Genomic DNA, 26,239 nt, shown 5'->3' with positions numbered 1-26,239 from the left:
GCGTGCAGTTGTTCCAAAGGGGTCATTTTATCCAAATCTCTTCTTAAATTGGGATCATCCTTGTCTAAATTGCTCCTTATTAGACAAGGATCCAACTCACTTCCATATCGGGAAAACTGAAATGTCCATAAAGCCATATCTGCAAACTGCAAAATATAAAATCAACACAACTTTTCTAGCAAATTCAGCCAACTGCTTCCATATTGTGTGGAGACATTAGCAACCATATCTGAGAGCCTTTGGAAGCTTTGCAAAAATTATAGATGTTTTGCTGGTGGGGATATCAACCTCTGCCCAGCCAAACTATATTCTAAATCTGGTTGACTTAAAGGGATGACACCTTGGGAGCTTGAAAAGAGGAAGAATTGCCTTGCATATGCAATTAAACAAAACAAAATAAATCCCTCTTTCGACTAAACTGCAAAATTTCTTTCAATAAATTTTATTAAATAAAGCAGGAAGTCCATCCACGGAGGAAACATTCAATTCAACAATTCTTTAAAGCATCGCCAGGAAGGGAAATACTGGATAACAGCAAAAAAATGAGAAGTTGTGTGGCCAGAATAGTAAAGCAGCTCAGTAAAGAACTTATGAACAAAGTCTGGTTTAGGGTAAACGGTGCGTGTCTGGTAAATGAAGCAGCACTCACAAAGGATTTCCAAACAAATGAAGCAAATCGTGGCCAAATTTTCAAAAAAATCCTTGCACACCTGATGCTCTATTTGTGCATGGATGTATATAATGGCAGGGGGCGAGCGGGGAGGAAGGTGAGGAACGTGGAAGTAAAAATAAATAGAGATGCACAAGGTCTTTAATTGCTTGCACAGCCTCACCAGTGTTTTTGAAGCAGCATGCTGCAGGGACTTACAATACAACTGTCCTAAATTTAGCAATGCTCTGTTTAGATAGAAGAATTTTCAGAATCTAACTGGTGAAACAAGATGCACTTTTAGCATATTAAGTTGAAAAAAAGAAGAAAAATAAATACAATGTAACCATTTTTAATTAATTAAATTAATAAGTGATGAAAATGAAATTCATGACAGACTTGCAAAGGTACACTGTTATGCTTTTTAGTTTTACTGAGAAGGAGAAAGAAGTTGGAGAGTTACCTGAAAGCTTGGGGTTGCAGCATGTTTAAACAGAGCAGAAGCATAATGTAACTCCCATAAAAAGAACTGTAAAAAATACACTGGTGGATTCCCATTGGTGTAGTTTTCCACAGTTATTTGGGACAATTATTACCACCTTTCCTACAGCCGACTGCAGCAGTGACCTGGGATAATGAGTCATCATCTACACTGGATTCCAATGCATTTTTCTTTGGTATATAAAAACATTATAACTATGACAGTGTTGATAACTTACATATGAGAACTATGCGAAATGGCTATGTTTCATTTCAGTTTCAGAGGACAGTGATTCGTTTTGGTGTTCTGGATCACTGTTCTGTTTCTATCTGGCCAAATCTGTTTCAGGGCTGATTTGGAGATTCAGATCAGGCAGGGAGAGGCAAGCACAGCAGGGCAGCTCCTCTGGCTATGCCTGCCTCTCCCCAGGCAGGGGGAAGCCCCCATGGCTGCCCTGCCCAGCCCCATCTCCCACTCAGCCCCAGCCTCCTGGCACTTTAAAAGCAGGGCTGTGCCGGACTCCTCCCGGGGGATGTGGGCCCCCAGATCTGTGCATGGGATGACAGCAGGCTGCCACTGCCAACTGGTGCCAGCACCAGCACTGGGTTCTTTCCAGTGCTCGGCATATACTACACCAAGCAGACTCAGGTGCAGGCCCTGGCCCCAGCCAGCAATAACACCATATGCAGATCCAGGGGCCCACATCCACTAGGAGTACTGTGGGGCTGTGCCAGACTCCTCCCGGGGGATGTAGGCCCCCAGATCTGTGTATGGGATGACAGCAGGCTGCCATCCCTCCCCCAGAGCACTGGGACTGAAAAGGACTTCAGGGACAGATCACAGACACTGGTTAGCTACAGATGTCAATATCAGAGGAGTTCTTCCCCACCCCAACCCTTCCCCCTCCATCTTTTGAGTTTCTGTTTCCCCATAAGCTTGCCTCCAAAACATTCTGAAACCTCCAAAACATTTCTGAAACATTTTGGATGGTTTCATTTTGTTTCGGAGATGTTTTGGAGCCTTCCATTTTGTTTTGGATTCAGTGTTTAGGGCACTGAAACAGGCCAAAATGAAACAGCTGCTGAAATTTTGCACAGCCCTAATATTCATGCTTTAATTTAGGGATTTTATTTCAAGATTTTTTCTGTCATGCTTCTCAGTAAAGGAGAATGCTTGTGAATGCAGCATTCACCACCTTATTTAACAATGTTTCATATAAATTCTTGATATGAACATTCATTTATACATGGAATAGAATCAGAACTTAGGCTTTTGGAAGTTCACCGCTAAGAATCTTTAGAGTCTTGAGTGAGGGACAGAAGTTACACATAAACTATTTTAAGTGATCAGAAACTGATTTAAACCTGTAACAGAACAGAAGCTCAGTGCATATAAACCAGTTTCAAAATGGCTGAAACTGGTTTATGATAAACAAGGTTGAATGTAATATCAGACAGAACTGATTTGGGTCAAACTGGTTTATGAAATTTGTCCCAGACCTGTTCACAGTTCAAGTTAAATCACAGTCCTCCAGCATCCCAGCATACTTTTCAGCCCTGGGGTGGGTTGTGTTGTCTGCTCCAGACAGCAGGGCTGGCCCTACCCCTCTGCTTCCTAGCTAGAACAGTGAGGACTGGATGACAAGGGGATGTGGGTCAGGGAAGGGCGAGGGCCTGGCTGGGGATGCAGCCAGTCTGCAGGGGTGAGGACTCCCCCTCACCAGGAAAACTCCAGCTGGGGCCTGGGGCCAGGGAATGGGGATTGAACACCCCTCTCCCCTCTCAAACTTACTGCTGGCTGCAACTGTGGACTACAGATCCCAGAGACACCTGGAAGCAGGAAAAGGAAGTGATGAACAACCCTGCAGAGTCCTACGGCTATATTTCTGGAATGCAAATCCTAGAGACCTTGTAGGGCAGCAGGAAGCAGAAGCGAACATACAGCTCATGCTGGCTATGTGCCAGGGAACCATAGTCTAGTGCCCCTCCGGCTTCTGGCCTGAGCTACTGCAGGTATGTGGCTGCATTTCCTGAATCAAAGGTAAATGTCTGTTCACTTCTGTTTCAATTTAATCTGTGCATTTTAAACTACCCTGCAAAGATTGGATTGATTCTGCCTCAAGCTTTTTGACTCTTTACTTAGTAATGCAATAATTTTTAAACTTCAAGGCTAAGTCATTTAGAAGATCATAGAGAACAGATTATTTATGTTAAAAAAAGTCAACTGTGGGGGAATATATATATATATCTATGAAAACATCCCACTGTTTAATTAGGAACAGTCAGACAACATGGATGTCATACACATGGGTTGTTATACAACACATTTATGACAGGGGATCCTTTATTATTTGAGTGGACAGAGTATTCAACTCCATGTCCTCTCCACATTGTAATTTAAGCTTATGATTTGAATGAGATTATTTAATATCAAATATCAAGGTTTTCTGGACAAAAATACAGCAAATAATATGGGATAATGCAATCACATTCAGAAGGATTTAAACTACTACTAGTGCTATTTTGGGTAACTGAACAATTAGGATACATTGAAAAACAAGTTTAATGTAGAGCAGTGATTCTCAAACTTTCAGTTAGGGAACCTCTCTACTACTTTTTTTTTTAAATGTGGCAGCTCCCTAATTGATAACTCCTGCTGCTGCTGCCTCAATTTAACTCAGTGCTTCTCAATCAGGTGCTGCTGCTTCCAGGTAAAACTTCCCCATGCTCCTAGTATACAGCAGGCCCAGAAAGGGCTGTGGCACATGTGGATTCCTCCTGCATTAGAGTTCTCTGAACAGCCTAAAGGAGGCAGGAGCTGATTCAGGCTATAAACCTTCCCAGTCTGGCCCCCACTAGTCTGCTCCCAGAAATAGAGGCACATGTTGGTGTTACACGTATTAAGAAGTGTTCAGTTTTACTTGCTCCAGAATATGTAGGTACTGTATCAACCTTAAGCATCTGAGTATTTACCATATTAAAAAACGTAATTAAAAAATTCTAAATTTCAGTTGTTTTTTTATAAACAGAAGACTTCTCAGTAGTATTAAGAGGCAGATTATCACTCAGAATATTAACATTACTGAAACCACTGAAAAATCAGACCATGAAAATTCTTTAAAATACAAACCCTAGATGTTATTATTTAAATTTTATAGCATTGTTTAAATCCAGTCATCTAAGCTCCATGATAATAAATAAGATCTAGATCTTACTTATTAATTGCTAAAAGTAATAACATCAATAAAAGCACATAAGGACTATGCCTTCAATAGGGAACAGGCAGCCAGGGACTCATAAGCCATGACTGCCTATTGTGGGGTTAGCTGCTTTAGCAATAGGACAATAGGGCAGAGCCCTGCTTGAGCAGTAGGGACATTGTTAAGGCAGAAAGGGTAGCAGCAGTAAGCTTCCCTGAAGGCAGCCTGATCATCAGGCCCACAGTGAAAACCCCTGTGGGGGGCTGGAGAGTCACCAGCCATATTTTGGTTTCATGTTCAAACTGGAGGACCAAGTGTGACCAGTGGGGGAAGTCTGTGGGCCATGGAGCACACCCAAGGGGCACACCCAAGGGTATCTGAGTCCTGCCAGGTCCTGGGCAGAAGTCACAGGGGTACCTGAGGGACATGAGGTATTTTGAGCCTGCTAGCAGCTGGAGCTCAAGACACAGACACGTAGAGACCAAGAGGGTCAAAGCCAATAGAGACAATAAAGTTGACCTGAAGCCAGGAGGGCTAGGGGCCCATAGCCCAGAAAGGGTGTCAGACCAGGGCCAGGGTCCTAGAGCCTAGAAAAGAGGTGAGATAGGGAGGCCTGGAGTCAGATTTAGTGCAGTGGGCCTAGGTTAAAGGGGCTAGTTAGAAGAAAGGGATGGAGACCAGGAAGGTTGAGGCCCCAACAAGGGTGGAGAGGCCTAAGGAGGCCTAACCTGAGAGTGATTGATGGATAACATCTGGAAGGCATGGGTGTAGCTGTAGAGGTGGAAGGAGGGCACAAATAGCCCTTATGGCAATAGATGCCTTGGGGCATGAGCAAGCCAGGAGGGCCCACATAGCATAACAGGTGAAACTGAAACTAACAGAGTCCAGGAGGGACCTGCTAGCAGAAAGACAGATGAGGGCTCACTTTGGGACACTACAGCAGACTCCCTTTTCACAGAACAACTAACTACATCAAGGCATGGCAGACGAGAGAAAAGATAGGGGACCCAGGGAGCTGGAGTGGGATAGGAGCTGTGTGGCTACTGGGGGGCACTACAGCCACCCCTGAAGCCCATTCCTGCTATGGGTGTGTTCTTAGGATTGGGCCCTTCAGCAGAGTAGAAATTAATTAACTTTAGAAATAATAAGTTACATTACATTTGAAATATTTGAAATAAGTTACAATAAATGGAAAAAAATTATTACGAGCAACACAAAATGAAGGTACTAAAAGTATCCCTCTCCATTTTCTCCATAAATCATAATATTTTCAATACTTCTTGTCACAATACCAAAGCCCCAATTCAATAGAATAATAAGGCATATAATTTGATGTGAAGCAGTCTTAAATGGGATTGCTTATGTGTTTAATCACATGCCTAATTTAACTTCCAGAGTTGAATGGTACTCTGAATTAGATATATTCATGGCTTGACTCATCATTTTAACAAAAAGTATGTATAAATACTATCATTTGCAAAATAATGTAAAATAGGTTCTATATAATTTTTGTATGGTGTTTCCTTACAATGACTGAAGCATTTAATTTATATTACATTCCTTTTCATTGCATTTGCAAACATGCCTGTAGGAAATAAATTGGCATTCTAGTTCCATTTTATGCACAGCTGAAAAGACTTTCATGTTATACTAGTTAGCTAAACAGCCTAAATATGTCTCACATTTCTGTACAGCTGCTTAAATCTCATCTTCAGCCTGAGTTTACATCTCCTGAGTTTATGATAATTTGTTGTGTGTTTTTGCTCCCAGCCGAATCAATAATTACAGTATATTATGTTTTTCAGACTTGTTTCATACATTTACAATTACTCTATTTCTGATCAGATTTCTCCCCTGCCCTCTTAATCTCTCATAAAACAACATTTCAACTAGAAGCAAGCATTATTATATCATAATAACATCTGCTCCAGCTAGAAGTGGAGACCAGAGTCTATGCATAACATCTCCATATTTTAAATACTATTGGTTATCTATGGATTTCAAAATCACTAATCACCCTTTTATAGTTTTCATTACTAAAAGGAAACATCAGTAATTTACTGAAAGAAAATCCCAATCATGTTTAATTCCTATTAGAAGAATTCAGTGAAAATGAGACACAAATAAAACTACTTTACACACCTGTAATGCAGCTTTCAACTAAAAACTTTATATTAATGAATATCTCAACAGTATTGTAGCAAGGGGGTGAGCAGGGTGACTGCCTCAGGCACCAAAGTGAAGGGATGCCAGCAGGTGCTGCCAAGTCAGGACAGGACACAGACAGAGCCATGAGCAACTCATACGGAGTGGCGTGGGGACTGGGGGAGGGCAGCTCCTGCCACTTCATGTACTCCTAAGCAAGCATGGGGGGTGGGGGCATGTGCCCCCTAAATCTGTGTGTGGGGTGAGGGTGGGCTGCCACTGTGGGCTTGCCCCAGGTGCCAAAATTCTTTGTTACAGTACTGTGTATCAGCATGGCTTTGGTACAATAGTAAAAGTAAGAATATACAAGGACTCGAGCTTTATTTGCAAATCATGATGTTGTATTCTCATGACAGCTAATTTCCTAAAGATACATGAAGAAATTACCACAAAACAAACTGGGTGTATGCCAGCCTAACAGGTAATCATAGTGATGAGCTACCAGAGGAGGGGGAGAGCACAGGATCTGAGAATAGCACATACAACCCCCAATAATGAGCATTCTAGGTTTCTTTTTAGTAAGCCATTCCCAGCAATTTGTAGCACTGAATTCTGAAATCATATAACAGATTCTGAATGCATAATTCTACCTTTTACTATTGTCTAAAAGGGTTTGTTGTGATGGAGGGAAGGGACAGCGTGCTGGGAAAGTGGAGGACATAAGGAAGAGGAAACAGGGTTATGTTCAGCATTTAAGTAATAAAGGTCAAATGCCAATGTTAGAAAATGGTCTAAACGTGTAATTCAAGTAGCTGATCAGAATGTCTTCAGTTACTGGTTCCATATTATTTGTTTTATAATTTTTTTATGTTTATCAAGTGAACGGGAAGAAAAATACAATATAACCTATTAAGACTGGCATGTATTTCCCAAACTCCTTCAATATGTAACTATATAAACATGATTCTAAGGGGGAAGTAGCCACCATCCACTACTCAAATGACAGATTTTTCCCTGGGGAAAATAAACATAGAAAAGAAAAACCTTAAACAATAATCCCAGGTCTTAATGACAATGATCTTTCCAGAGAAACCCAAAATAGCGGGATACTTAAAATTAAGAATATATACCTTCCCATAATGTAACAAATCAGAGTGTGAGTTTTAGATACTATTATGTGCCATAACACATGGTCATTAAAATGATGAACAGGAGGCTCGCTATTTTATATCATAGTCTAATTTTAGCAGCACAATTTAGGTAAGAAAATAAATTAATGCTGCATTCTAATATAGAATTAATTAGAACTGAACTCAAATAGCACTTAGTCCTTACTGGGTACAATAGGAAACCAACTCCAGCATAGGCCATTTTTATTGGTTCCTTGAGTTGCTGCTTAAGTTTTACCATGTTTGAATAAGACAATGCATACAGTATTAATGGTCTGTTCTTGTATGATTGTTTTTTGTGCAAAGATCTGAATCTTTAGCAGAATTTGACACATGAATACCAAGCAAGATTGAAACACCTGATCTGAGCGTGTAGCGTAATCTCCTTACATGTTACCTATATAATTTGACCAAGTGTAAAAACTCTCATCCATGTACCTAAGGGAAAGGAAAGCGAGAAACCAAAATAAGTGAAAATAGGCTTAAAAGACAACTGACCTTTTTCCACTTCATTCAGATTAGCAGCTTGCAGCGACAAAGACAGAAGAGACAAGAGACTTTTTACATTGTAATACAACAGCAGAGCACATTAAGCTAATGCACAGCTACAGCAGCAGAGTGGTTGACATAGCATAGTGAAGCAAGCTCAAAATTTTTCCTACCACAGAGCAAAACAAACAAACAAGGTAAGAAGTATATGCCTTTGTCGGAATTGAAAGAATTCAACTGCTGGACCAGGTACTGACTATGATTTAATGGCTGATGGTAATGAGCAAGAGAAATGATCAACTTTAATCTATAGGATGTACAAGTAATGATCTCACATTCACTAGATTTCAAGGTGAAGAAAAGGGAGATGATGTTAAGAGGACACAGCAAAGTTAAATAGGGCAGGACATAATATGAAGAATTTTATAGGTGTTTTACTTCTCAAAGTCTATCACCAACTCTGGACCTTTGCAGAGCCAATATGCTTACTGTTGGTTTCACAGTTAACTTCTGAAATCTTAAGAGAGTTTATAGTACAGAGCACATGCCACACTGGTTTTTGGTATTGTAATGGTAATGTTAATAGACAGGCATAATCTGAACACAGGATATCCAATTCTGACCATACAAAAAAAGCCCCTAAAAATTACAAGCCACATTAAAAAAAAAAATGAAAACAACTGTTAGAAAAAGCTATCAATTTTCATAATGGTGTGGGTAGAGCCAAATGATGATAAGTTTTGGCATCAAACAGTCTTTGACATGTTTTGAAATTTTACCTCTTAGCAGAAACTCCTCTTTTTAGAGGTAAGTTTTAGATTCTGTCAGGCCCACTATGTGCCAAAATTAAACTTTAAGAATGAATGATTTACAATTAGGATTGCCAATTTCTAACCAAATTTTCTTTATCCTGTGCAGTAGAAACATTAAACCACACCTTTAGAAAGCCAGGCATGTAAAAAACTATTCTAGTAGGGTGCAGTTTTACATTCAGTTACCAGGTACTATGAAATCCTGAATAGAGACAAATACAAGAAGGGCTAAAAACAGAATGAGAACCTTAGGTCCTAAAATGAACGTACATGTAAAAATGTAAGCTAAGCTACTCTCCCCATCAACCTACCAAAAGGTGGACAGGGTTATTTACAGATCCTCTGTTAATACGGGTGGGTATTATTTATTAAAGTCTATGGTACAAGGATCTGACTCCTGAATTTCATAATTATTCACTTTAATTGATTTTTAGGAATACAGTTGCCGGAATACTATCAAAGTCTGTAACATATTTAAGATGTCTCTTTTGTGTGTGCTGCTAATGAGTTAGATTATTAAAAAATATGAGCAATGTGAAAAATGTATCATTGATCACAAAACTTTTCTATCACACCTCTTACATGATCCTCACTGTCAGATGTCTTTAAAAAATCAGCTAGGGTACACAGGTTGGAATTATGGCAACTGATTTGAGAATGTCCACCCCCACATATGCATACCGGTATTTGAGTCCAGAAACTGGCCCTCAGGGTTTAAGGCACTGGAAGGTTGAGGTATATTTTTAAATTTGTATCATACTCTTTAAATTCAATGCATTTAAAACTACCAAGAACAGAAATTTGGTTCACAGTACATTAGGATAAATTTTTGCTGTACAAGGATTCAAGGACAGTATTAGGTCCTTCACAGAAAAAAAAATTGACATTTCCCCAGATACAGCTTGCCTTTTTTTTTTTTTTAAATGTACATTCTTTCCAGTGTTTTGTTTCAGGACTAAAAATGAACACATCTATGATGTAGACATCAAACTAAAAACACAGTGCCAAGAGTTTGTTTTCCCCGGTCTATTTCAACATCTCCCTAGCACTAAAGGTTCTTACACAAAATAATATAGAAATGATGCAAATATAGCCAAACAACAATTTTATGCTATTGTATAAAAAACAAACTTTAGTCTGGTGTTCCTCCTAACCAAAAATAATCATGGCCCTGTGATGTTCCTGATCCAAAAGGTTTTTGACTATGGCTATCCATCCTATCTAGACAGAAGGCCTGAGACCAAAGCCATAGAACAAACAAGCACATATGTTACAAAGTTGCCAGGAGAAGAAAGATCATAAAAATGAGTTCTCAACATGTTCAATGGGCTCATAAAACCTCTGGGAAAGCTAAGAGGAAGGGGTTGCAATGACTTCAGTGTGCTCACAACATCCAGCTAGTTCTATCTCACCCTCTCCCCCATTGTTAAATGACTTACCCAGTGTCTAAGAGATTGTACAATTGGTAGTGGCTAGCTGGCTGAGACTCCACTCAGGTAAAAGTGAGGAAATAGTTACAGGAGAAACATGTACTTAAACCGATGACTGTGTCTTTTTCTTTCAGATATGGCCCTTGTCACTATATAAATGTACTCATTCAGTTGCTTTCATTCACTCTATGTGGGGTCATGCCATCCAGACATTTTGAAATTGCAGCTGGTGTAGGAATGCAGTTATCAGATTAACTGACATTTCTTACAACTGTGCACTGTGACCCACCCTTATTTTGAGACAAGGTTTACAAATTGCAAGCTCCAAGTCTTGGTTTAAACCTTAAAATAGTCAAGGGATTGTGGCAGTCAAGCTAGAATTCCATGGCTTAAACAAAAGATGAATAGCTATATTTTGGGTATGGCCTTTATTTCTGCTATTCACTTCCCTTTTTGGTCTCCTAGTAGAAACTAAATGCGTATAGACTTTCAAGCTTTTTCTCCCACAGCAAAAATGGCCACTCTAGGAGAAAAATAACCTATGAACAACCAGGGTTAAATTGTTCCCAGAAAAAATTCTCATGGGAGACAGAATGTCTGTATTCTTTGTCCTGGCTTAACTCCCCCTGGGGATCAGGAAGAATAGAGCCAGGGGAAAAGCTCCCGGGCCTTCCCAAGCCAGTGCTTCCCACTTTGGGAAAATGTCAGGGAGCTTTAATTTAGTGCTGTCTTCACTCCATTACTGAGACTGAGTGGAATGGACTTGTTCCCCAAATCCTGGTCTGGGATAGGGATGTTAAATCTTTCCCTGTTGCTTCACAGGAAGCAGAGGAGTGGAGCAAGCACTGCTCCTCTTGCCTTCCTCAAACCAGATCACCAGGGCTAGAGACAGAACTAACAAATAAATTGGTACAAGTGAATGGAAACCTGTTTAAATCTGTAACATGACTGAAGTTCAGTACACCCCTTTCAAAATACCCAAAACTGGTTTAAGATAAACCTGGATGGATGTACCTGCCTCTTTGGCAGTGGAGGAGAGGGTGTGGTGAGCTGCCAGCAGGCTGAGCAGTCCCTGAGCTGTGTGGGGGACCCCAGGCAGCACCCACCTGCTGGCACCTGGCACGGGGGGGTCCTGTGGGGCGCTACAGTCGCAGAGGGAAGCACCAGCCCCTCCACAGCCATGGAGGAAAACACCAAGCCCCCCACAGCTCAGGCAGGCAGGCAGGCAGGCTCCAGGAAGAAAAAAAGACCACTTTTTTTCTTCTTTAGTGGAGCCTGCCTGCATGGGCTGCCGCCAGGTCTCACAGCCCCTGAGCTGCCTGGGGCCTGCCAAGCCCTGAGCAAGTAAGCTTCCAGTGCCCCATGCACTGTTGTACTTCGTTAGGTAGCAAAGTAAAACACCTCAAAGATGTCTTATCTTGCTACATACCAAAGTAATTTAAAGTGGACTATGCTGCCGAGCGTGCAAACAGCAATGCCATTAAAGCAGTGTAAAAAGGCACTTAAGCTACTTTAAAGGCCAATTTTTTGCCATGTACAAAGACCCAGATAGCTTATACATCCAAATACACAAAAGATTCTCCTTCCTGTTCTATGAAGTTACCAAATTTCAGGATCTGTACTCTCTAACTGGGGCCATGGAGTCCACAGAGCTACAGTACTAAGCCCAATATAAGAGTCCTGAATAGTCCTTTGTGGATAATAGCAATGGTTTGGACCTGGATTCCGGCTTACTGAGATGAACAATAAGAAAGTTATTGGGGAGTCCATGTATGGTAGAAGAGAAGGGAGGGTAAGAAATATTGTATTCTTGCCACCATTATGCTTTAGTGAAGAGGTAAAGTCCTGCAACAACCACTGCTCTGAAGCAGCAAGAAGTAATCTTACTGTTCAATTAATATTTTGTACAGGTAGAAGATGGAAAGCAAAAAGGATTGATTTTAGACATTCACAGTTCCTGTGTTTTTTTTCTTTCCTGGCTGTTCTTCACTAAGGTGACTGGCTTGGACTATTAGTAGTAATGAATCTTTTCTGCATGAACTTGCATTTTTGCTAATTTTCATTATTTCTAACCATGACAGAGTTATTAACTAATAAGGGAATCAGCAAATGAACACAAAAAGTTTTCAGTAAGTCTCTACTTTGATAAGCCACCAAAAAGCAAAGAAACACAGGATGAAATCTCAATTCCATTGGAAATAATAGCAAAACTTCCATGGTCTTTAATGGAATCAAGATTAATCTACAAATAATAAAATATAGTTCTACAGCTTTACTGAGATGCATTATTTAACAATTGTTAAATTATCTATATTTTCCCTCACATTCCTACCTGTGTATTCAGGTGGACAAAGACACGTGTAGTTATTTATTCCATCTACACAGGTAGAATTATTTTCACAGTCATTATCTTCACAGTCATCAACATTCACTTCACAGTTTTCACCTTCAAATCCATCTGCACAAGCACACCTGTAATAAAGAAATTAAATTTGCTTATCCTGAGTTCAGTTGGGGAGATCAAGCAATCTTACAAACATTCTGAAATGGTCTGTCTTACAAGTAACAAAGAAGTATTTTCAAATGTTAACATTATAAAACAGTGATTTTCACTTGGTATGCCCTTACAATGTAAAAATGAAATGCTTCCTTTGCAATTTGTCTTCCACAACTGAGTGCATGTTGCCTTCATATCATAGATTTACTCATGAACGTTGCACTCCTTTGATTTTCAACACAGACAATATCAGAGTATAATAGTCCTACATAAAGGGTCCTGAGCCTGCAAAATCATATGCATGTCTAGCTTTACTCATGTAAACTTTTGTAGGATTGACCTTTATGTGAAATGCATAGATATACAATAAGAAAACCACTGGTTTATCTTCAGGGAAGAAGCTACTATGCCTTTTTGTATGAAGATATAGTATATGAAAACAAATAATGGATGCAAATTGTTCACACACATATGCACAAAGTATATTTATATATAATAAAAAATGTCAATGATATTTCTGGTGCACCCATCATGATAGTTATATAATGATCTTTGAAACCAGTCACATTTTCAAAAAAGACACTGGTCAAATTCTGAAGTTAGAAAAAATATGTCAGTGGCATGATATTAAAATGTACATTGTTAATTGTTAATAGCAGGCATTCTTATCTTTTGGTAGAATTTAGATTAAAAAAATAAGGGTAATTTCTTAATGAGTTGCAGGATAAAGAATGTTTCTTTTTAAAGTGGCATTTTAACAAGCTTGAGGAGTAGATTAGCATTCTTATGTGGAATTATTAGTCATTTAATAAAGAACTTTATTTCATAATTCATGAAGTACATCTGGAGTAATTGTACTGTGTGATTAAATAACTTGAGATTAAAAATGCTCACAGCATGTTTATCTGCTGGCATGGTGGGTTTGAAATGAATCATTAATCTTCTGTTTCACTGGGATTTACATATTATCATTTACATGCTGTCCATTGAAGTAATATACACAACAACAGCTGAATTGTGAGACTTTTTCAGCAGGGATCTAGCTAGCTATTAATTAGCATAATGGAGTCAACACTGTGCTGTCTTGCCCTGATGTGCTTTGACTAATCACAGTGTTAAAAAAAAGTTTTAAAGCATTTTAAGCTTTCTGAGGATGCTGACATTCTCCTAATATTTCCAAAGTCCTTGAAGACTATCACTGTGGTTTTGTGCCCTCATTAATCTCCTCATTATTCCTTGGGATATAAGACTAAATGGCCAAAAGATTTTACACTTTTTCTAATTTAACAAATGGTTCAGACTCAGTAGGGCTTCTCTTTTGTTTCTACTGATAAAAGCCACTTACCAGAATCCATCTTTTTCTCCTTCCTTCAAATGGCAAGTTCCACCATGTTGACAAGGATTACTGATGCAGGCATGAATTGGAATATCGCAGTCTTGGCCCTGGGATAGAATCAAGAATAAGACAACCATTGGATGTTCATGAAAAGCTCCTGTAATATTTGGGAAGAATGATGAAACGTATATGTTCCTTAGCTCAGTTCTTTAGCTCACCTAGTACATACCTTAAAGCCATAAGGACAGGTACATCTGTAGAAGTCAACAGGATCATTGTTACAAGTTCCATCATTTTTACATGGATTTGATAAGCAGGGGCTACATTTGGCGAGAATATTAACATCCACAGGCCCTTAAACAAAATACAAATTCAACACTTAGAGATAAACATCTATTATTTATTCATTTGTATTGGATAATATATTTGTGTCATACTGCTTTTTGGGCATTTTCTTGTGATACAATTATTGTCTAATCATTCTGGCACTTCTGTATGCTTTAAAACCACATCAGATGGATAAGGATCTGCTGGCCAGCTATACTGTTTTATTTATCAGAAGGCTGGATGAGTGCATAGGTACCTTGAGATCATGCTTAGGCCTGTCATACAAAAATGTTCTTATACTATCCTTCAGAAAGCCTTCAAACAAATATCCTCACCATTCCAGCCCACCTCAGAGTCAGACTGAGGGTGAAAACAGATGTTGCCTTTCCTCGTGTCTTTGTGCCACCATAAAATTTTAAATATAGGTCGTTTTGGAGCACCTTCATCTGAACCCTCATTAAATAAAGGTTAATTTGTTGTGCAATTCTGCAGTTGTTCTGTAGAACACTTTCAGGGGGCCAATTGTGCAACAAAATGTCACTTCTGTTAGTGCCCCATGTTCCTATTCACCTTCCATTCACTACTGGTGAGGACCAGTTGTTGTAATAAAACTCAAGTGGCTGAGTACTGATAAAGTCTGCCTTTTCATAACTGCAATCAAATGGAGCTTGTCTTATTTACACTCTAATATTAAAATAGTTCAAAGGTGACCTTTTTGAATTTATAGACATTCTGCAAAAATAGGGTGATTCTTTCTCTCTCTTTTATACATGCATAAAAAAAAGTCCATTTAAACAGCACAGATTACTTTAAAAAAAAATCCAGGCATCTTAAAAATTCAAAACAGATTTTCCCAAAGGTGCATTTTTGAGTTACGAGTGAGGTTAGTTGAATTTTTGTCACATGAGTAAAGACACAGGCTATGTTTTCACAATTTTCAAGTAGCTAATCCTGACTCACAGATTGTTTTCCTAGTCCTCTGTGGGAGACAATAGACATGTGACCGAAAGAGCAGCAGGGTGACTGGAACCATTCTCTATTAAGTATGCTAGACAGGTGCTGTCACCTGGGCTATAGATAGCACATAGCAAACACCCTGATCCCCTGATTTAACATTGGAAGGGTGGCTGGGAAAGATTCCATTATGTATCCCAACATGGTAAGGAGAACAATGGGGGTGGGGCAGATGAAGAGTCAATGGGGCCCTCAATGTACAGTGAATACTTTCCAAACTTTGAGGTTCCTGTGTTATTAAGTTTACAAATAGTTCTGCAATTCTGACACTGGTTTAGTTCATGATGTTGTCTGATTTACCATAGGAAGTCTGGTTTCCTGTGTGCTCTCCAGTAGTAAATAAATGAGTTGCTACTTCAAAACACTAGTGTCCAATAAATGAGATTTTATATGGTATTTCGCAAAGGCCTGTAGTTTTAATGCTGTACTTTTATATTGAGGGAAATTGGATTAATGCCTTTATGTATAGTGTGTCTATGGTAATATGGAGTTCTGAATTTATTTATTGTCCTTGAAATTCTTGAAAGTTGAAAAAGGGAATACTGCATAATAGCAAAAGTATAAGAACATTGAAAATGATAAAATATTCTACATTTCTTTCAAACAGAACACCAAAAACACTATCCCTTGTTTTGCCAAATAGCTGCTTTATTGATATTATTTTTTTTTTTTTTGTACTGGTGAAGTAGGCAAAGCTTCAAAGTCCCATTGTCTTACAGTGTAAGCCTATCTCTTTCATGCGACTTCTCTTTCTTGGTTTTATTTTATGTAACTTTTGTTTGCTAATTTTCAATGCTGTCCTTGTATAATAAACAGATTGCACACATAAAGTTAATTCAGAATACTTCCCATGCATATTTAACCTAGTGGGAAGAGAGGCTATTTGGGAAACGATAATTTATTTAAAATTTTATCTTCTGCTGGTGGCTCTCCTGGCAGAACACAGAATTAGTTACTCAGGTGCAGGGTTAAATACACCTCTAATATATGTTTACATTAAATGAAAACTTTGGGTGCAAAGCAATCACCCAAAATGAAACAAAGACTTTTCATATGAAAATAAAGATTTAATAGTAACAACATCCTTGCCTATAAATCAGACATTCTTCACTGATCTTGGGCTTAAGGTTGAAGAATTTTATCAATCAAAATAATTTGCTAAAAAGCTGTTTGTATTAAGTGGTGAAGTACAAATTATACTCTTATGATTTTCCTGTCAACGGTTTGACAACTATACTTTTTATCTGTAGTGACAGACAAGGTGTTGTAATGAAGTTAACAGGAACTGAAGGAAGGGAAACTTGACCATGTGCCATCATCCTTGTTATATCCAATATTGTATTTGTTATATCCTGTTTTCAGCAATGTGTGGACGGCCATGTTGGGAAACAGCTGACCAAGTTTGTTTTCAATACTTTTCTACCTTTTGTGGTTGAGCTCATATGGAATTGCAAATAATTAAAAAACACAGTGAGCTGCAGAAAGGTGGTGGTTTTATTTTCAGTGACATAAAACTCTGTATGGATCATTGACCATTTGTTTGCATCATTGCCTTAGTTTAAATAAGAAATCTAAAACTAATTAAAGTTCCTGTTAAAGGGAAAAAACAACATAGCTAGGCAAGTTGAAACAAATGTCACGAAATTATCATTGCAAATGTCCTGCCTATAGGCTAATGCTGAGTGAATGGCAGAAGGCTGTAAGGTTCATTCAAGCAAATATGGAACAAATGAAAAAAGTGAGTGCTAAATGATAATTCTATGCTGTAACATTATGCTTCCTCGTCTATTCTTCCGGTGTCTATCCCCTGCATTTGGTGCCTTGCCTTTTACTTCATGTATAATAAAGATGTAAAATATCAGTAATTTTGATTATATTAAACACATTAGATTTCATAGATTTCATAGACATTAGGGCTGGAAGGGACCTCGGGAGATCATCGAGTCCAGCCCCCTGCCCAAAGGGCAGGAAGTCAGCTGGGGTCATTGGATCCCAGCAAGATAAGCATCCAATTTACTCTTGAAGGTGTTCAATGTAGGTGCTTGAACCACCTCCGCTGGCAGACTGTTCCAGACCTTGGGGGCTCGGACAGTAAAGAAATTCTTCCTTATGTCCAGCCTGAAACGGTCTTGCAGGGGTTTGTGACCGTTCGACCTCGTCATCCCTTGGGGCGCTCTGGTGAACAGATGTTCCCCCAGATCCTGGTGTTCACCCCTGATAAACTTATAGGTGGCCATCAGATCTACAAATCTAAATGCAAGTCCTATGATTAAAGTCTCTTTTTGGAGATTTACTGTAACTTGTAACATTGGATCAAAAGTACCACAACAACTGTTAAGGACAGATAGGGTGACAATGTGGGGGTGACAATGTGGGGGGAAATATTTTTGTTATCTCCAATCTCAAATAAGACCTGTTTTCAGCTGTGTGTGGAAGGTCTATTGGATCTTGTTTAATTGTGAATATATCTAGCACATTCTATTTGTTCATCTAACAATTTAATAATTACTGTTTAATCTGAATTCCCCTCTGAGCATAGAAATACTTTTTACTTGCATTGATAGTGTGTAAATATTTTTACAGAAAGCCTTATGATGTCAAATGAAAAGAACTTGTTGATCTGTTTCTTCAATGGCAGTAGACTTCAGTGGAAAGAGAAATAAGCACCAGTTTTTTTATTTCATTTCTCCGGCTCTCTTAATTTATGTTGCTTTCAGCTTCCTTTTTTTTATTTCTGCTCCTTTTATCTTGGGTAAATACTGCCTAAATCACAGATGACCAACCTGTGGCATGGGCAACTTGTGAGTGTAGCATGCAGCAGATTTGAGGGGGAGACAGGCAGCACAGTGACAGATAAGGCAAAAAGCAGAGCATCAGATTAGGTAGGGAGCACTGGGCATGGAGCAGAAAGAATAACTTGGTCAGGGAGCACAGGGAAAGGAGTAGAAAGCTGTACAGCAGATCAGCTGGAGAAAGAGAACAGAGTGGCAACTCAGGGAGGGTACCCTGCAGGGCTAATTTGTGGCACACCTGTCAAAAAGGGTGGCCCCATTAGCCTAACTGATTTAGGATCCTAATTTTCATTAACAAAAGGGACAGATATATAGGAACCTGATTCCCCATAAGACAGTAGTTATCACTGTGTCCAGATTTTGCATTAAACTAATTATTTGAAAGTATGTAATATTTCATATACAGCATAAATTTAAATCTTGTTATACCAATTCCTTAAACCAGAAGGTCAGAAGAATAGGGAAAATCTTATATACTTTCTCTGAATTTTAGCCAAAATAAGTTTTAGTTTAAAAAATTAAGATTTTGTTCCCACATTAACCTTTAATGTTCAGCTAACGCTTAGGATCCCAGCATGCAAGCCAGTACCAATATAAATTTAAAAAGACATTTAGCTAAGGTACATAAATAAAGATAAGTCTGTATTGTACGTGAACCATGTCATACTTACAAGAAAAAATCACTATTTAGATCAGGGATGAGCAATAATTTCAGCCTGCAGGACACAAAGGGAGTTTTGTGGGCTGTCACAGGCAGTCAGCAGCCCCCCACCCCTGCACAACAGCTCACCAAAACTCTTTATATGGGATGGGGCTGTGGGTGGGCGAGGAGCAGTGCTCGGGAGTGGGGTGGGTGGGCAAGGCCAGGATCACAGGGCAGGGTCACGTGGTGGTGACAGTGTGGGGCTGGGGCCAGGGCCAGAGCATAGTCACAATCTGCTTTCCACATGCCCCTGTGATGGATGCTGGTCCTGTGGACGGGGACATGCAGGGAGTGGGTCATGCTCTGAGCTCTGGCCCCGTCTGTCACTGCTCTAAGATCACAGCTCTGACACTGGATGCAGCTCCCCTTCTGGCTGCAGCCCCATCCCGGGCACCTGACTATGTGCTCTGTCCATGTGGCTTCTGGCTGGTCTCCATGGACACTCCAGGATAGCAGCTAGTTACAACATAGGGACAGGTCCGGGGCAGAGCCATGCTCTGCTCCCTGAATGTCCCAGCCAGCAGAACAGGGCCTGGCTCTGTCACCACCCTGCAATCCCAGGGTCTCCATGGAGACCAGCCGGGAGCCATGTGGGCAGAGCACATGGGAGGGCAGGGAGCTGCATCCGGGGTCAGGTCTGGGATTTGTGGCAGTGACAGCATGGGGCTGGGGCCAGGCCCAGGGCTGGGGCCGGGATCCACTCCCCACACGCCCCTGCCCCCAGAGTCCATGCTTGTCACAGGGCTGGGCAGGCAGCGGGTCATGGTTCTGCCCTCGGCTCTGGCCCTGTGCTGTCACTGCCCCAAGATCTCAGGGTCCCATGGCCCGGCCATCTGTATCACTCTCAGATGCCACTCCCCACCTGCCCAAAGCCCCACCTCAGCCCCCAACCCAGCACCCTGCCCATGCAGGTTCTGCCCGGGTGCCTGAGCAGCGGGGCTGGGCCTGCAGGGCTGGGCCTGGTGGCTGTGGCAGCTGGAAGGCGCTGCCACTGCCAGGGCTGTTGGGAAATGGAGTTTGGCAACTGCTCTGGCCCAGCTCTGATGCACAGGTGGTAGGCCCGGTGGCTGGGCCAGGCGAGACCTAGGGACACAGAGAGACAAAATCCCTTGACGGGTTGGATCCAGCCCGGGGGCCATATTTTTCCCACTACTGGTTTAGATTATAGACTTTGAAAACCCACAGAGAGAGGATGAATGGTATAATACTACTCCTTTAGGTAACTGACAGGTTTTAAAATATTCCTCAGGTGTTGGTTTACCTTATAAACCATAACAGCAGTGGTAGAGCATCTCTCCTGCCTGATTCTTATTTGCATGATAGCCCCTTTGTACTTCGGCAAGTGTAAAGGAGCTTTCATATACAGAAGAATCAAGCCTGTAGGCTATCATTCACCATTCTACATTTTAAGCCCCTCAGTTTCTATATATATTTCACTCAATTAAAAACATCCAGTGATAAATACTGAAGGACACAATATTTAGTTCAGGGATGTCCAACTGGCAGCCTGTAAGAGGTTAATTTGCAGACCCTGGGCTCCTAGTCAGCCACTGCTACTCAGAACCTAGAGCTCCAGCAGCAGCTGGGGTCTCCAGGATACTCCTCCCTCCTCTGACTTCCACTTCCTGCCCCAGGGGGGTGGTGGGGTGTAGCATGGTGCAGAGAAGGAACCGTCAGTGGGGCATCAGTAGGTGATGCAGGGGAAGGTGAGGCACTCGTGTGTATGGACCTGCATGGTACATAGTGCAAGGGGCCTACAGCTCATGCTGGTGGAACCTGCAAAGCATAGGCCCTTGGTGGTACATCATGTGGGATATGCCACCCCTGCTAATTTAGAAGCTGGACAACCCTGTTATTATTTATACAAAAGACATGTCCATAGAGTTAGAGAATTAGGGATGGAAGGAACCTATAGGTTAAATGTCATGTCTGTGTAAGTTTGGTTTGTTTTTGGTTTTTTGTTTTGTTTTGTTTTTTTAAGAGAAATTAATATAAAAAAGGAAACTAGATCACAAAGAAACACATTAGACAAGAAAATCTTAAACCCTGGATTAATTTGCTCTGATTTAAGAAATTCTTTTATTCCTCAGCATATGACCTAGTCCTACTCCAATATCTATATTGCATTATCTTTCATCACAAATTGCTGTTAAAATTGCTGATTATAGGACAATGCAATCAGACTGTAATTGTAACCAACACTTGACTCAGACTATTAATTTTCAACCCAAAAAGAGTAGGCTATTTAAGAGACAACGGTTATATTATACAGCCATAGTATATACCATACAAAGAAGAAACACTCAAAACTGTATTCAGAGAAGGGTAAATACATGCATGTATTAGGAAAGGAAAGAAGTCTGCTTGAGGTATGTGTAGGGAAGGTCAGAAGGTCTAGTCTTAACTAGATAATCCATTCAAGGTCTATTTATAAGCTTACCTTGTATCAGAAAACCACAAGGCCCTGGAATCTCTAGAAGCAGGGCATGGATTGTAAAAGGGCAGAAGTAAGAGATTAAGAGTCTGTTAGAGCCTCCACACAAAAGAAAACTAGGAAAAAAGTCTGAAGAAGTAGATATCAGAGGAGTTTCCTATTACTTAAGAAGATAATTTCATCAGCTTCTCATGTGTTATTTATGTGAATCTTAGCTACTCAGAGACTTTCATTAAAAGCACTCTTTTTCAAAGGGTAGTAATTGTGTGTTACAAAAGACGAGCATTCGCTGCATTTTGCTTTTGACAGAAACCAATGACACAGATAAAATAATTCAGCTGTAAGTCCTGCTCTCTAAATATATTCATCATAACAGGTTGCCACTTTGGTTATCTCTACATATGCATGACCAAAGCAGAACCAACTTCCATTCGAGTTCAGAGTTCCGAAGTTCTTGCTTCTAGCAAGGAGCATCTTGTATTGAATATGGGTTTTTTAAATGTCCCTGCTGGCAGTTTCTTCGAAACAGAAGGTGAAATTACTTGCATATAAATTTAAAAAATAACTGAATAATAAAGACCTATGTCTTACAGGTCACGAACTAACTGGAGAAGAAGGCAGTGTGTGTTCTTCTATTATCTTTAGTTTCTTTGCAGAATCGTAGCTGTAGGCAAATAATTTTCCTGCAAAGAAACCCATTGAAAAACCCCAGTCTTGAGGATGTAGCAGCTACAGAGATTTTTCTATGTAATAAACAGAACCAATATCTCCTCCAGTAAAACTTTAAGATTTTCTGGCAGTGAAGGGGATTGGAAACAAGACATCACCATGTACTTTAAAATGTTGTTTTTTTTAACAATCAAAGAGATGGAAGAGACCTCAAGCATCATTTAGTCCACTGCTTACAGCCACGGTTCTCAACCTTTTTAGAATCAAGGCACCTCTTGAACAATGTCAGATCTTAGTTTTCATTCAATTTTGGACTACAGAAAACTAACTAAGAGAGCAAAGAACTCAGTTGCAAAGAACTCAGAAAGACTAAAACAGGTCAGAATGTTTTTAAAACTATGGATTGCTATTTGAAATGTATGAGTTTAGCTTTTGATTTCTGTCTGCACACCTTGTGGATCTAAAATACATGGCATCCAGCTGCAACCTTGAAAGGATCTCAAGCTAGCCCAGGGCTACCTGTACACCAGTTAACAATCACTGCTTTCGAAATTACTGAATGCTTAATTTTGACAGAAGGAAGAAAAGTACCACCTATTTCTATCTCCTTACCTCCAACGATCATGGGATGTTCTCATGATAGTCACAAACCAGTTTCTGGTTCATGTTTAAGATCAAGCATAACTGCAATAATGTTTAGTAAATGTAGATAAGAGAAACCTCTTAAATTGATGTACAGAACAAATCAGAACCACAAATAGCTGCCACAACAGACCTGTCTGACATGGAATGAGCCCTGCCGTAACCTTATACCTTTGGCCATGTAAGGCTATAACTGTTTTCTTAGGGGAAATCAAAGCCTAATGAAATAGAGTCAAACTCAACAATGAAAACAATTTGGATCCCCCCCACCAATGGCTGTAGATGTAAAAGCCCTTTGACACCAAATTTAGGAATAAATGCCTCACTGGGATGAGCATGTTGGCAATGGAGGTTGGCAAGATGATTGACAAAAGAAAAAGCACCATTCTATCACTATTTTAGGAAAGAATTTGGAATACCTTTGAAGAATTCACTAAAAGTTGAATCAGTCAATAGAGTTTGAAAGGCATTCATCTTTTAAACTTTAAGTTACTTCTATAAGAGAATGACCAAGAAAAAATTTCAGCTAGCATTTATCAATCACCTCAGAAGTGGTCATCAATTTAGTCAGGACCACATTAATAATGATGAATATAAGGAGATTTCCCGCCCCCCATCAGGATATTTCAATGCATCTATCTTTGAATCTGAAGACAAGGTATTACAGCAAAGTGTTCTGTGCTTTCAAAATGTTGAAGGGGAAAAACAAATAAAACTGATGAAAATGTAACCTCCCACCACCAAAAAACAGAATATCCAAAAAATAAGATAATGGAAGCTGCTGAGTTGGCAGAATCAATGGGTCAGAAATGGGACTGGGAGGTCATATTGATAACAAAATTAATAGTAAAAAATGTTTATTAATAATGAAAAACAGGAGATAAAACTTTGTGTATTAAGACTTCAAACAATTTCTAAACTAGTATGGAATAGGATGACATCTTTATAAGTATCCTGAAGCTGTCAACACTGAGCATTCCTAAAGCATCTTATGCTGGCCAATACCGCAGGCAGAATACTGAATAACGTGGACCACAGGTCTGATCCAGGTTGGCATTTCCTGTTGATCTTGTGAGGCAGAATGAACTGCAAGGCTCAGGGATGTTTACAATATTTACTAGAAAAACTGAAATGGAAACATGACAGGTTAGGAAAAGAAAGTTTCTTGATCAGCAGGGATCTGGGTTTTCCATTTCCCTCAGAAAAACAGAGAAAACCAGATCTGTGGATTCTCCGCTTTTGCCAAGACCTCTTGCAGGCTGGCACAAGCTCCAGCCTGCAAGAGCCAATTGCAAAAAGGGCAGGAAATCCCCAGCCCTGCCTGGAGGGGGGGCGGGGGGGGCTAAGCATCTGAGGCAGCCAAGACTGGGCTCCGGCTCACACTCGCCCTTCGCCCCGGAGCATGGAGGTAAGTGGGGCTTGGGGACTGTGGTTTGGGGGCTGAGGGAGTGGGAGGTGCTGTTGGTCCAAGGTGATACATGGCAGGTGGCAGCATGACCAGGGGGTGAGGGCAGGGGTGCCCCTCTGCATGGGGCTTTGTAGGCAAGTGGTATGGGGGCAGTGTGGTGGTGCCTGACATGTGCGAGCCACACACATGCTGTCTGGCCGGCTGCCCAGGGGAGGGGGAGATGGAGGCTGGCATGCAGCTGGAGCACAGCTCCATGGCCAGCTCTGCAGCCATGGTGAAGGATGGGGGCGGGGTGGGGGCTTGGGCTTGCACGCGACACTGCCACTTATCTGGAGGCCCGTTATGGCAGCGACGGCCGCTGCCTCCAAAGCCTCCCGCTGCCGCTGTGGAGCTCTGCCTGGAGCTGTGCAGCTGGCTGCCGGGCAGCAGTAGCAGCGTGGTGCTGGCTGGGTGGCACACAGCCATCCCTACCACCACCCTGTGCCGCGCCACTGCCTCTGGCCGCACAGCTCCAAGCACAGCTCCGCGGCGGCAGCAGGAGGTTTTGGAGACAGAGGTCATCACCACTGGCACAGATGGCCGCTTGCCTGTGGGGCTGCCTGTGCCAGCGGTGGTGGCCTCTGCCTCCACAACCTCCCACTGCCACTGCGGAGCCCTGCTCAGAGCTGTGCAGCCAGAGGCAGCGGTAAGGTTGCGGGGATCGTTGTGTGTCACCCAGCCACCACCACACTGCCGCTGCCACCCAGTGGCTAGCCACACAGCTCCGGGCAGAGCTTCATGGCGGCAGCAGGAGGTTTTGGAGGTAGCGGCCATCACCACCATAACGGGCCTCCAGGTAAGCAGCAGCACCGCGTGCAAGCCCAAGCCCCCACCCCCCCACTCCTATCTCTCACCATGGCTGCAGAGCTGTGCTTCAGCTGCATGCCAGTCTCCATCTCCCCCTCCCCTGGGCAGCCGGCCAGGCAGAATGTGTGCGGCCTACACATGGCGGGCACCACCATGCTGTGTCCCACACATCACTTGCCTGCAAAGCCCCCACATAAGAGCATCCCTGCTCACACCCCCCAGCCCTGCTCCCAGCTGCAATGTGCCACCTGGGGCCAGCAGCACCCCCTGCTCCCTGAGCCCCCAAATCATCTTCCCCAGCCATGCCCCATAGCCCCCAAGTCCCACTTACCTCTAGGATCTAGGGGCGAAGGGCATGGCTCCATGGTGGCAGTGCTTATCCACAAAGCCTCCCCCCCACCCCGCATGCAGATGCCACCACAGAGCCGTGCAGCTGGTTGCGGGGCATGCCACTGAATGCAAGCCCCCCGTTTCACCCTCCAGCTGGGCAGCACATATGTGGCCTGTGCACAGTGGTTGCCACAACACTGCTGCTGCCGCACCCTGTGCCACTTACCCACAAAGCCATTCAGGTGGCCCTAGGATGACAGCGCAAGGCACAGTGGCAGAGCTGCGGTGGCAGCCTCCGTGTGCGAACCTCCTGTCAGGCCAGTCAGCTGGCATGTGTGTGGCCTACAGAGTGGCACCCCTGCCTTCACCCCCTGGCCCTGCTCCTGGGAGTGGGCACAGGGGCACAATCCCCCACTTCTTGAGCTACTCCCCCAGCACCTTCCCTTTCCCCTGCCCTGCCCCGCCCCTTCCCCCCATGCACACTTACCTCCTGGGAAGGGTGTTAGTGTTTGTATGTCTGGGGGTCTGTTGCAAGGGGCACCAGGAGGGCTGTGGTGGGGGAGTGCGGGGCACCAGCAGCACTGGGAGAGGCTGTGGGGGGCCTTCAATTTTTATCACGGATTTTGGATTTTTAATCAGAGAAAACCAGAATCCCTGTTGATCAGACATGAGAGCTGCAAGAATCTCATTTAGAGCCAAAGATTAATGGATCTTGGGATACTGCTCCACTGAGGGCCTTGTTACACAGTAACCCCTGGATTGTCCACACATTAACACCTGAAACTGGTTATAAGCACTTATCATATGGCTCAAAGTTATGCCACTCTAGGGCAGGACGATCTCTGAGACGTGCTACCCACTCTAGAC

The 26,239-nt window shown here is 41.8% G+C and overlaps 1 protein-coding gene across 8 annotated transcripts in view; it reads right to left on the bottom strand.

Moving 5' to 3' along the window:
* SLIT2 (slit guidance ligand 2) overlaps positions 1 to 26,239 on the bottom strand; it is a 453,521-nt gene that overhangs the window by 27,643 nt on the left and 399,639 nt on the right. For all 8 annotated transcript variants that reach the window (XM_090035691.1, XM_090035688.1, XM_090035693.1 and 5 more), the window contains 3 exons: positions 14,437 to 14,561; positions 14,217 to 14,314; positions 12,707 to 12,846 (listed from right to left, as the gene is read on the bottom strand). In XM_090035691.1, coding sequence (XP_089891817.1) covers positions 12,707 to 12,846; positions 14,217 to 14,314; positions 14,437 to 14,561 — 363 coding nt within the window. The remainder of the gene's footprint in view (positions 1 to 12,706; positions 12,847 to 14,216; positions 14,315 to 14,436; positions 14,562 to 26,239) is intronic.

The sequence above is a fragment of the Crocodylus siamensis genome, chromosome 2 (genome assembly GCF_052110815.1).
Source record: "Crocodylus siamensis isolate JL-2025a chromosome 2, ASM5211081v1, whole genome shotgun sequence".
Classification (NCBI taxonomy): domain Eukaryota; kingdom Metazoa; phylum Chordata; order Crocodylia; family Crocodylidae; genus Crocodylus; species Crocodylus siamensis.
The sequence above is the reverse complement of the archived record's forward strand: the minus strand, read 5'-3'. Positions and strand labels throughout refer to the sequence as shown.